The 13,394-nt window shown below is 36.1% G+C and overlaps 1 protein-coding gene across 1 annotated transcript in view; it reads right to left on the minus strand.

Annotated features, from left to right (window-relative positions):
• The window catches only part of DKK2 (dickkopf WNT signaling pathway inhibitor 2), a 105,697-nt gene that overhangs the window by 4,282 nt on the left and 88,021 nt on the right, over window positions 1–13,394 (minus strand). Inside the window, exons 2-3 of the mRNA XM_033105420.1 lie at window positions 1,791–1,941; window positions 441–596 (exon numbers count right to left, since the gene is read on the minus strand). Of these exons, the coding sequence (XP_032961311.1) occupies window positions 441–596; window positions 1,791–1,941 (307 nt within the window). The remainder of the gene's footprint in view (window positions 1–440; window positions 597–1,790; window positions 1,942–13,394) is intronic.

The following is a 13,394-nucleotide window of genomic DNA, read 5'->3' on the forward strand; positions in this document are numbered from 1 at the left end:
GAATATTATATTATCTGGTTGTTTTGTGAAATGAAATTTCTGAATCTGCAAAGGTGAGAAAAAAACCTCAAAAACTTAGTGATTAAATAATATGGCAACAAATGTTTTCACAATTGTTTTTCAGAATGCTTTATCCTTTGATATGTGACAGACATGCTTGTATAAGAAATTTCTTCTAAATTCCACGTAAGAAGACAGGACTGTGGAGAAAATGGCCTGGTTGAGCAGGGTATGCAATTCTTACATATTTTCTAACAATTTTAGATCTCTAAGAAACCACTCAGCATCCTCAAAATTAAGAATAAGTTCAGTTAAAATCTTTCATTTAAAGTATCTTCCTTGTATTTTTTTTCTAAAATCAATGGAGTTTGTTATCTATATTATTGTTCTTTATAAAACAAGAAAAAAATAGAATAACATAGAACTATAGATATCCCTACCTTTTATATGTGACATCTTAGTATGTGGTCTTCCTAGATTTTGCCATCCCAGGTCATGGTTTGAGTAATGCCCGTGGTTTCGATCTCTGTGCCGAGTGCCATCCAGAGCTGGGATGTGAGGAGTTAAGATGCTCTCAGTGACAGGGATACAGATGCCTGGAGATGGACAGGTAAGCAGTTAGTCTTATTTAGTTCTGTACAGTGTGGTTCTTATCCAAATATTCTCCTGATGTGAGGTATGAAGCCATTCATCTATCTATCTATCTATCTATCTATCATCTACCCATTTCACTTATTTGTGTACTTATTGAGACTGAGTATTGAATAGTTTGGTCCTGAGCCAGGCTTCCTTGATTTGAATCTTGTCTCCCTCAAGACCAAGTGACCTTGGGTAAAAATAGAATAAAAACAATTTATTTCACTAAGTTATTGTGAATACATGTAAAGTGATGAAAATAGTGACATAGTAAAGTATGAAATTAATAGTAGCTATTAGTACTTTAAAATTATGTGACCAGACATCCACCTTAGGGATTCAGGTCCCTGTGTTCAGTCAACAATACAATCTTAGTCTACACTGTAAACATCTCTAATGGTATGAGGTCTGCTTCCCTTCATCTCCTGAGCAAGGTATTCCCATTAGGACTATGCTCAGAGGTCAGGAACAAGTATGGGAATACGAGCCTGTTTATGTTGTTTGTATGAGTAAGTGTATGTTTCTGATCACTTTCTGCAATTATTTAATGGTTTTACCATGTTTTGTCTGTGGTTCTTCATTTCGTTATTAATGCTGAATTTGTGCCTATAAATTCATTGAGATTGGGTGAAGCTATGCTGGTGAAATGGCTGGGGAATAGACCCCTCTGTCTCCTTTTGTAGGAACCAATCGCTCCATTACCATTTGCATTTGCCACAGGGTGCAGCCTTCAAAAGAGGACACCTTGAACATAAGAATCAAGGTATGACACTGTGACACTGGTATGAAATTGGAAGCTGGACTCACAACTATATTGCTAAATCACAGCAGGTTCCTTTCTTTGGTTCTTTTGCATATGTTTGCTTATGTGTTTAGTGGAATAGAACATCTAGCTATTTATATGCAGCTCTTCAACATGGCAAATCCTACGTCAGCATAGATCATTAAATAACAAAGGTGATCAGAGCCTAGAAAAATTAAAATTTGGGAGGTAATCCAGGTAATCTTACACATATCTAAGCCACGATCCAATTTCTGTCACTTATGAAAGGCTCCTTACATTTCTGGAGGCTAAGGAGAAGGTAGCCTAACTTACTAGCCAGGCCTCCTACTTGTAAAGAAAGAGGCCCATCAACACTGAGCGAGATCTTTACCGTTATTGCAGCGGGTCCCAGGACAACACATGCCGTCTCGATGGCAACGTTTCTTTTTCCTTCGACACACCATGCAGGCTGACGATCCCTGGTGGGGACTGTGGCAGTATCTCCCAACTTCACATTCCTTATCACTGCTACACGGGTAGGCCTGTCATGAAGTGGAACAACAACCCCAAAAGCAAAGTCATTAGATCTTTTAACACTTGTAGAAAATTATTGTCACAAATTATGATGGAAAAGAAGTCACAATATCTGACTCCTTAAAGGAAGTGCACCATTGTAATAATGTTCTGAGCATAGAGTCTATAGTGATGTATAGTGACACTTACTTGAGGGCCTTATAAATATTGATTGTTGATGATGAAAACAAAAGTTGACACTATCCGTACACTTTCATTGACACAACCATGGAGTTAAAATTTGTGTTGATTAGTAGAGACCTTAAGAGTGATTTTGGGGGCTCAGAAACAGTTGTAATTGTTATTTTGCCACTGATTTAAGGCATGGAGGAAAAAGTCAGCCTAGCTACTCCACTTTCATCTGCTAAACTAAGGTGAGGGAAAAGTTAAATAATACAACAAAGGGCTGGGCTAGAACCTAAAAAACACATCTGCCCAATTATGGAGCCAATATTTTAAGAGTGCCTCCTCACAATTCCTGTTTGTGAGGATCAAGGAGGAGAACCACTTCCAACTGGGTGATAAGCAGCAGCAGGGCTTTGAGTGGTCAGAGAGATGCTGAGCTCTAATTACATCATCATGTCCACAGGAAACAAAAAAAGGTAGGCTCCTTACGCACAAGAATAGCCCTTTGGACTACTGTACCTTTAATTGACACAGAAACGACTTCTGTTTTTGTACATTTCTCTACAGAGTTATGTGTCCAGAAGGCAACTTAAGCAATGCCAAATTATCTCAAAAATAAAAACATATTCTACAGTTATGTACTCCTTGCCTCCTGGATATTTTTGTATCACTTAAAATGCCCGTTTTCAGAGACTGAGAGTTGATAAACTGAAATGTCATATCCACATACCAAATTTACTCATATTTTGAGGCATGTTGACAAAGAGACTTATTCATGTCTTTTTTTTGTCGTCATTTTTTCCCCTGATTTTCAGTGTGATACATGTGTATTTTTTAATTGAAAAACTACCAAAAAAAGAAAAGATATGTAGTTGTTTTTAAGCAAGCATAAGTGATATGAATATAAAACTATGGGATACAGTTTTTCTGACTCAAATATTTAATGTGACGTCAGTGCTTCACTTATGAAATGAGGTTTTATGGCCTAATCTGCATGTATTACTTATTCCTTTCCCCACTCTCTCTCTTTCTTTCGCTCTCTTTCATTGGGTTTCTTCCATCGCCTTTTCTTCTCCACCCTTCTCCTGCATCTGTGTGTATACATTGCATGTATACATTCAGCCCCCAAGTGTTTTTCATTTAGATAGGATCATCTTCAGTTAGAAGGAGGAAATAAATAAGAAATTGATGTGTGTCTGAAAACTGCACATGTTGTTCTGTGAAAAAAATACACTTTTAGCATCATTACAATTTATTGTTTACCCTCACAAGAAACTAGAAAACCACTAACTTTAAATTGAGGGTTCTTTTGAAGAATTGCACAGTGGCAATATGTGATGCCTATATTATAATTGGAACCAGATAAAGCTATAAAATGAATTTGCATATTATTGTCCCATTCTGGAACTCCATTATTAGGCTTAAAGGAGAAACTGAATGAAACTGAATTCAGAGTATTAAGCCATTTTTTAAGAATCTAAAATCAATGAAAACAAAACAAATGTCACTTCCTGACTTGCCACATTCTTTCCCCCAAGCAATTTACTCCCTTCACATTTAAATGCATTAATTTTAATTGAAATACAATTCACATGATTATGATTCATTTACATTTATTTCATCAAATTGTTTTGCAAGAAACATTTGATGTCTTACAAGTTTTTATCCCTTCGTCAAAAATAGGGCATGTTCTTTCAATGGAAAGAAACACGTGCCACTTAAAACATCACGTGCAATTTACAACTCAAACAACAAATCTTGAAGGGAATCTGAATCTAAACTAATACTTGGTTCCATTCAAAAAAAAAAAAAAAATAGTATACATGGTAGAAAGCAAGTTGTTTGCTAAAAGTGGCAGTTCATTTATGAAGAAAATTGTGGAAGGCACATTATCATCTTCCCATTCTCAGCTGATGGGAAATGGAACATATAGAAATAGAAAATATTTGAAATGAAAAATATTTAACACTAATGGCATTACGAAAAGTAATATGCATTGTAGTCCTTTATTTGAATGGAATCACAGTAATATTCTCACAATATTTTCAGAGGAAAGTTTACTTTATGTAAGAGAGAAAATATATTGGTAGTTTTTGTTTTGTTTTGTTTTGGTTTTTAAGATTTTATTGGGGAAGGGGAATAGGACTTTATTGGGGAACAGTGTGTACTTCCAGGCCTTTTTTCCAAGTCAAGTTGTTGTCCTTTCAATCTTAGTTGTGGAGGGTGCTGTTCAGCTTCAAGTTGTTGTCCTTTCAGTCTTAGTTGTGGAGGGCGCAACTCAGCTCCAGGTCCAGTTGCTGTTTCTAGTTGCAGGGGGCACAGCCCACCATCCCTTGCAGGAGTTGAGGAATGGAACTGGCAACCTTGTGGTTGAGAGGACGCGCTCCAACCAACTGAGCCATCCGGGAGCTCAGCGGCAGCTCAGCTCAAGGTGTCGTGTTCAATCTTAGTTGCAGTGGGGGCCGCCCACCATCCCTTGCGGGACTCCAGGAATTGAACTGGCAACCTTGTGGTTGAGAGCTCACTGGCCCATGTGGGAATCGAACCGGCAGCCTTCGGAGTTAGGAGCATGGACCTCTAACCATCTGAGCCGCCGGGCCAGCCCTGGTAGTTTTTTTTTTTATGGTCCACTATAGCTTTATTGATTAGAAACAGAAATAAGAGAGCCAGGAAATGTAAGCAGGTTTTTTTTTTTTTTTTAAATAGAAAATTGTTGTTGATGTGAACTTGTACTTGGAATGGAATCCCAGAACATAATACTGAAAGGAATTCTTTGACAATTAATTTTTTTTAATAATTCAAATGCAAGGCTATGTTACACAGCTTCTAGTATGCTTATAAAACTCCTGGTTCCAATAAATAGCTTGTATATATGAATAAAATCAAGAAAGGATGAGACAGATTAATTGAAACAGGTTTTAGGGAAAGCAAGTGCTATTCAGGGGCTGGCCTGACCTTCTGAAATCAATGTCCCCCAGCACATATCTACTCAGTTGTAAAGTTTCTTTTGCCATAGCCATTAGCAAGAAAATACAGAACATGAGAAAATATGCATCTGAGCTATTAATAGCAATGCTGTTGTTTTCAGTCTAATGCATTATTTTTCAGTAAAGGGTTATTTAAACAAGACATTTTCAACTCAAGTAGGAGGGCTATGCAGCTTGCTATTGTTTTTTTCTTTTTCCTACATTAACCCCTTTAATATGTCTGAAAATGGTCTCCTAGTGGGCAAGAGGGGTCAGGATGGAGGGAGGGAGGGAGGGGGAGAGACAGGAGCACTTGGTGGAAGCAGTTATGGGACGCTGAAGAAGTGATGACTGTGGCCATTAGCAGACCACTGAAGAGAACTATATACGTCAATGAAAGTGCTGTTCAGAAACTTTCCCATGAATAAGTCTTTTTTCTTTTTCATTTACTTTGGCCTCCAAAAATCTGTTCCTGGTCCCATTTGATGATGGGTCTGTAACTAACAAAGTGAATTTGAGTATCGTAGTCTAAATTTCCATTTCACAAAAATGATAATATGCTTCCCTGGTACTTATTTTATAAATGAATTGAAAAACTGATTTATTTTACCTGCTATGGCAGTTATTAATAGTGAATGTTTATGACCCTTCATTTCCTTGACTTTAGGTGAACAGTCTGAGGAACAGTGATAGTCCGTGTGGAAGACTGGAAATCAAGTGAAAGAATTAGGGAGAGATTTGGGTATACTTGTCCTATACTAAAATACTCCAAATCTCCATCAGGATTCCTCCTGCATTAGTATCCAGGAATACTCACCTTCATGCAGAGTCATTCATGACTTAGCCTCAGTCACAATTAACAGATGAATTCATTTGAGACACCTAATTCTGGTAGATGATGGGACATAAATTAAGACTGTCTGAGAGCTGTATATGATCAAGCCAAAACACAAAAGTTTTGCCCAACCCCCTTCTAGGCAAAAAATAGAGTGCTTCCCATAAATAGCAGTGCTAGTTATCATTACAACCATGGCATGAACTAAAAAAAAAAAAAAAATGAATACATTGGACACAGCTTGAAAATGAAGTTTATCAGAAATGAGCATTTCTTTTTAGCATAAAGGATTCTTTTTAAAAGTCCATTTACTCTGCACTGATTTGGAATCATTATTTAAAATGTTAGCAATGAAATGAAGAGAGGTTAAGTGACTTCTGCAAGTCAGGCATACATGCTCGGTGGCAGTGAACTTGGGGATGCAGAGCCTTGCCCTGGCTGTCAGGCCGCACTGGAAGGTGACCTGACTCAGAGCATTGAGTCATGGTTTAATGCACATACGGAGAAGGTGTTTGAGAGGTGATCTATGTGCTGAATTTAGAGATGAGAAAAGTAAACTTGGCCACTTCTCTTTCTAGAAGGCTCCAAACACCAACAGCATGTCCTGCTGCAGCTGTTGGAAAGACAGTACTGGCGGAAAACACTGACAAGACTGTAAACAACATTTTATCATTCCATTTCTTGACAACAGTTTATATCCACTTAAGCTCAATGTAATCATAGTATAAGCAAAAGCCCGCCATGCAAATAATGATAATTATATCAAATTCTAATGAACAAAAGAAAATGAAATGTTGCCGCATCTTATTTGAATGAATTGAGACTTTCCCCGCCCAATTATTCTCAAAACTGCAGGCAGAAAAGGTCTATTAATTTGAGACTTAGATTTAGGATTGAATTTATTCTTATTTTGCAATTACTGCCCATTCCTTAGAATATGCAAATGCAACAGTGAAGCAATCAGATCCCTCAGAATAATGAAATGAGAAAAAGTGTTTCAGGTATCTCAGCAGCACTGGCTGTTGAATCAACCGTTGACCACAACTAAACTTTAGTTTAATTCCTGATAATTCCTGGTTTTTCAAAATAACAACACTGTTCCTGTTTAATCACAGGGGCGGGGGAAGGAAGAGAGAAGCATCATAAAGTGTTCTTGTGGGATGGCCACCCATCCGGATTCTTGCAAGACCGTCCTAGTTTTGTTGTTGTTTTAATTGGGACAATCCTTTGTCCCCCCAAGCACTGTTTGTAAAAACCTCAGAAGTTTTCTGGAGCCAGGAAAACATCATCAGCTGGGCAGGCAGAAGAAAGCCGAAGGATGGGGGAGGCTGGTCGATGGTGGGAGGGTAGGGACCCAGCTGTGAGAAGGAAAAACATTTGGGGCTTTGGGGTGAGTGAAGGTAGCAGCCACGGGCTGGGAACTGGAGCTTCTGGGGTCTCAAATAAAGCACAGTAGAAGGTTGGCAATTACATTTGGAAAAGCAGATCAGACTGGCTTTCCCTAGGTCCTTAGAGAAAAGGTTAATTTCCTTCTCCCAGTAGATCTATATTTCAATGAACATGCGAGGTATGCATGCTACCCTTGAAGGTGGTCATCTCAAGGTCAGGCTCTGTAACTGCAACTGCAGGAGGTGCAGGGGCATAGAACTCAATCTGGCTAATGTGCATTTAGTGGTATACTGCAAGCCAAAGACTGTGCAATCTGATCTTTTCCATTGTCCACAATTACCACTAGGGGATAAGGGTGGACTCCATGCATCTTTGAGGATTTCTGAGCACAATGCCAGGAGGATTGAGCTTTATTAAGTTCGAGGGGAAAAGTTCAGGTATTTCGTGATGTTCTGGACGTATGCCATAGGTTCATTAAGGCAGCTGCTCAGGTATTCATTCAATATTTAATCATTATTTATTCAGCATTTAATTCATTGAACACCAACTATGAGCCAGACACAACTAGTTCAGTGATCTACACATATTTTACCTGTATGACCCCAAAATACTTTTGGAAAACAAATATCCTTTCACACATTTGACATGCAAAACGTTCAGCATAAGTTTACATTTAATATGATGTGTAACATTAAACATTTTATAAGATGAAGTTCATGGTAAGTTGACATGATTCAATAAAATAGTTTGACCTATCTTATTGATCAATGCATACTAATCCTAAAATAAGTTACAGCATATTTATTGATAGATTTTTTTTAATTAATTTTTTTTAATTGTAGAAAACATTCGGTTAAATTTTAAAATATACAAGTTACCATAACCATTTTGAATGTTCTCTATCCAGTACTTTAAAAGTGAGGACCAAACTTCACTTTTAAAGAATTAATAGTAAGACAAGGAAAGAAAATGCCGTTGTTCATGTAGGATGCCCTAATTAACCATTAAGAATATCTTTGTTAAACAAATATTCCAAATTTTACTTTAGTTTGTCATCCAAAAAACGTTTTTGTGCCTCCAGCTAACATGTATCAAGATTTGGAATGCCTAACGGTTTGGGCTTTTTTTCCCCCCATAAAATGGCCAAAAAAACACTTATTATAAACAACAAGCATATTCCCAGACAATTTTAAGAAAAAGAACCATGGGGAGGTGAGGATCTGGACATTGATTCCCTTACAACAATTCATGGCTATGTATGCATAGAGTACCTTTTACACATATTCACTTTAAGTTTATGGCTAAGGTTGTTAGACATTTGTTTTTTGATATGAAAGCTCAGAACTGAGAGAATTTCTACAAATGCTGCCTGGATTATAAATTAGGAATGGTGGGTTTCTGCCAGTGGTCCATTAACTTGCCCAATGTACTCAGAAAACCTCACTTAACACCTAAGAAACAATCATTCTATGAAATAAAGTTCAGGTCCTCTTTAACTTCAGTTGTTCTACTCTGTTCTCTGTGCATCATTAAGCAAAAAGAAGATTTCACGGAATACTCTACTTTGAACACAGACTACAATCTCCACTGTAACATGTACATTACGGCTATTGATCGTGGGTAAATGGGGGGAGCTAACACTTCCCACATGGTCTCAGTACCTAGAGAAATCTAAACTATATAGTTTACCTGGCTTTTTTTTTTTTCCCCTGTTTTTGAGCCAATTTCCCCTCATTTGGTATAGGACAAAACAAAACACTCTATCCCATGCTCAAACAGTAGCATCTCAGGAGTGCTTTTGCAGCAGTGATTGGAGCCCTTTATACTCCATATATATATATATATATATATATATATATATATATATATATATTATATATATATATTATATATATAATATATGTATTATATTAGATTTATATATTATATATATATAATATATATACTCCAAATATAATTATATATATATATATATATATATATACTCCAAATATAATTATAAAGCCCCTTCTAATTGTGTGATTGATTGGAAGAAACTACAATTTCAAATTTTCTTCCAAATCCAGGATTGAATATCTACAATATGAAATTTTCATTGTAGCCTTAGAAATTTGCCTGACCTCGTGACCTTCAGAAAGGTGACATGATAGGAAGAATTTTGGAGTTATACTGCAATTTGAATTATGCCTCCACAATCAATTTGTTGTTCCAAGTTACTTAACTGAGTCTCAGTTTCCTCCTTGATAAGATGGATATAATTCTTAGCTTCAGCAACATATCCCTACTTACCTAATCTTAAAAATCTCACTGGGTTTCTTTAAAAACTATTTGTTCACAGACTTCTTCTCATAGAGATTCTAATTCTTGTAGGAATGGATATGGTCTGGGTACCTGTATTTTTAATAAATACTCTCCAGGGTAAGACAGGGAAACACTGCTTTATAGAACTGTTGCAAAGATTAAGGCTGTGTCTTATATAGATAGATGTAGATTTAGATTTAGATATAGATATAGATGTAGATATAGATTTATAGATGATTATCATGCAGACAATGTCTGGTCTATATGAGATATGGATTAAATTTTATCTCCCAGACAGATGTGGGTCTAAATGAGAAATTGGTCCCCTGACATTAACATGAGTCTAAGAGACTCACGGACAACGACTATTTCCAGTCAGGCTCTTCTTCTTCACTCCTAGTACTTAGCCACCATGCTTAGGGGTGGGCTTGGGAATTTCTTAAACTATATGAAAAAGTAAAGTAACAGATAACAAACATTCTAGTGCACTTTTGGAGAAACATAGTGTAGACTCAGAGCTGTCAACACACCCATTATGACTGGATTGTTTCATATTCTCATGTGGTGTACACCTGCGTCTTGTTGGCAATTTGTAGCTTTGCTGATTGGGGCTTTACTGTTTTGCATTTTGTATCCTGTAGGTCTTCACAAAATAAGTACTCTTCCTCCCCATATCAAGTATGATAAATAGATGATGTGTGTTTTTATTATTTTCTATTCTTTGTATAGCATCAAATTTCCCTTTCCAATGAAAATCACATTTAAAATTAAAATATCAAAGTCCATGGAGATATGAAAACTTAACATAATTTCAAATTGCTGTTTATAAAAGACCTTCTCTGTGATTATAGAATAGGCCAATGTTGGTAAATATTTCAGTTTGAGTCATTTTTCATTTATGATATCATGGGTTTAGAAATAAGGATATGAGAACTCTGTGAAGGTGTGTGTGTGTGTGTGTGTGTGTGTGTGTGTGTGTGTGTTCTGTGCATGTGTGATTTATCTCAGGAAATATACCCAATAGATGTGTAACAGAATTTACCCATGGGGAAGTGGAAAGGGTTATTGAGAATAGAGAAAAGAGGAAAACCCTACCTTTTCAAACATTTGATAATTTCCACTAGTTTCTACTAGGTGTATTATCTATTAAAACTATTTATTAGTAGTAGTAGTATTAGTATTATTAGTTTCAGGTGTACAAAACAAAAGAACTAACATTAGGAGATTCAAAGTGAAATTTCTTATTGCTTGCTAATTTATGCCTTATGGTTTTCCTATTAGGAAGTCTTGGAAGAACTTGGGTTTCCTAGAGCCAGGGCTTCTGGAAAGAGTATCAAGAATTCAGACTAAAGTTTTTTGATTAAAAATGTTCTCTTTGTTTCATAAATGTCACTTTATTTGTAGAATCAGACTATCAATGAAACATTATATATAAACAATTAATACTTATATATAATAAGTATATATTTATTATTATTATATATAAGTATTTATATTGTATATTTATATAAAATAAATACTTATATATAAACAATTCATTGTTTTAATAATTATTTATTTAAGCTAGTGTTTATTGTCTTGGCTGATTTCATTTAGTATAGAACACGCAAATTTTACACCTCTCTATTCTCACTTAATTCTCTTTTATTTCCTCTAGGAATTAATGGCCATTCGCCACATTTTATTCTGATTTTGGGGAAACAGTTGATGGAAGCTGATAAAATTGAAAAGATTGCTCTTTCTTTTGTGGTTGGGAAGATTTTTAAAAAAGTACAGCAACAGCTAGTCCTCAACATTCCTTTGCAGCAAAAATATTTCTTAATTTCTGCTTAGGATCTACGTCAAACCCTGTATAACTATTGTTTGAAAATATAAAGTTGTTACCATTCAAATTTAAAGTCATAAACAAGAAGGCAGTCAGCATTTTATCTCTCCAGGTGAAGGGAATCAATTATTTGAGAAGCATAGCCCAAAATGATGGTGGGAGCAAGGGATTTGCTCAACAGTGATAGCCACAAAGATTGAATTAACTAAGAAACCTTTTGATTAAACAAGTAGCATAAAGAGATGGTTCACATTTCTAACACAGAACTCTGCCTAAGTAACTCATCTATTTCTGCTTCTGCCATTTGGAGGAAGATAAACAGTAAGTCTGTGGAGAGTCTTGGACTAGAATCATTGTGATATTATATACTACTGAGATACGCAGGGACTGAGATGCAAGTCATATGAGCAACAGGATGAAGAACTTTAACTCTTGAGCTTTGGGTAAGCCAGCTGGTCTGCTACTAAGAGAAAGAAATAAGGATGGTAAAATAATTATATATATATATATAAAATATAATATAATTATTAATATATTATAATATAATATATTATATATAATTATAATTATTAATAAAATATAATTATTTTACCATCCTTATTTCTTTTCTTTCTTTCTTTTTTTTTTTTCCATTTCCTAACTTGATTCCTTCTCTGGGTATCTCAAACCAATATTTATATAACCTGTAAAATAGGTAAGGATCTGTACTTTGTGCCCATATTTCATTTTTATATATTTGGAATATTCAGTTGATAAGGCAGATCTCACATAAAAGTTCATGCAAGGAGCACTGTAAGTACACTTATATTGTCATTTCTGGGCTCCAATGACCAGGACAAACTATATTTCAGAGAGTTTGAACCAGTCTCAGAGTCTCTTACATAATGATAAGGTTAAAGTATCCAGGTGGAATAGTTGCCTGACTTCCCGACAGAGGAAATTACAATAGCCAAGGCTTCTTATTTATTTCAGACATTCACAAGGCGATTGAGTTGAAAAGCCCCAGCTTGTAACGTATTTTTATTTGTAGTGTCTAATAATAGCAATTATGTGACCACATGTTATTTATTAAAATAAAATACCTTTCCAAAAAACTAATCAATATCTCAATACGCACGTGGTCTTACTTCTCAGCCTCCTACTCCCACGAACCAGTTTAAATTCTTATTGTGTGGAAGAAGGAAGGGAAGGTCAGCACACAAGGACAAAGGAAATTCATGTCTAGCAAACAATATAACACAGAGAAAGATATCACTCATCTTATAATCTACTTCTGTCAAAAAAATATTTTTTAAATGCTTTGTATTTAAAAGAACTGGAAAGGAAGGAAATTGTGAGCCAGATGACCGATCCTTTGGTTTGTGTGACCCCAGCGTTCAAATCTCAGCCTCAGAAATTTGGTACATCTTGTAATGACATACTCAATGTGTTAGGAACTGCAAAGAAAACACATTGAAGAAATTGGTCCCCACACCACCCACATCTCAGTACATCTGCTTTGAGTGGTGACCAGCACATTCTTAATAGTGCAAGAGAGGCCAGGTGATTTGTTAGTAGATGAAAAAAATGAAATCATGTCTCCGGACTTAAGTCACTTCCCTTGCATCTCATTGGTCCTTTCAGCCTGTGCAAAGAGTATGCTCCTCTGCCTGCTTGCTTCTTTTGTTGGCTTTTGTTCATTACTAAAGATCCCCAGATGTACTGGCATTGGAGTCTTTTTAACACCTCTGTGTCTGGCCCCACATTCCAGCAGACTTTGCAGTGAATACGGGGCTTTAAAATGTGAGATGGGGGAGGGAGAGTGGGAAAGAGAAGTGGAGTACAGCTAAGACAGCAAGGATTCTCCCCCAGGGACTGAGGTAGATATGTCCTGGCTCACACAACTCAAATGCTGTTTTGGTTAACAGGAAGTCTAGGCAAACAAATGGAACAAAATTTATTAGCAAATGGTTAATAGAGTTTTTATACAGCTTTGCTAGG

The sequence above is a fragment of the Rhinolophus ferrumequinum genome, chromosome 5 (assembly GCF_004115265.2).
Source record: "Rhinolophus ferrumequinum isolate MPI-CBG mRhiFer1 chromosome 5, mRhiFer1_v1.p, whole genome shotgun sequence".
NCBI lineage: Eukaryota > Metazoa > Chordata > Mammalia > Chiroptera > Rhinolophidae > Rhinolophus > Rhinolophus ferrumequinum.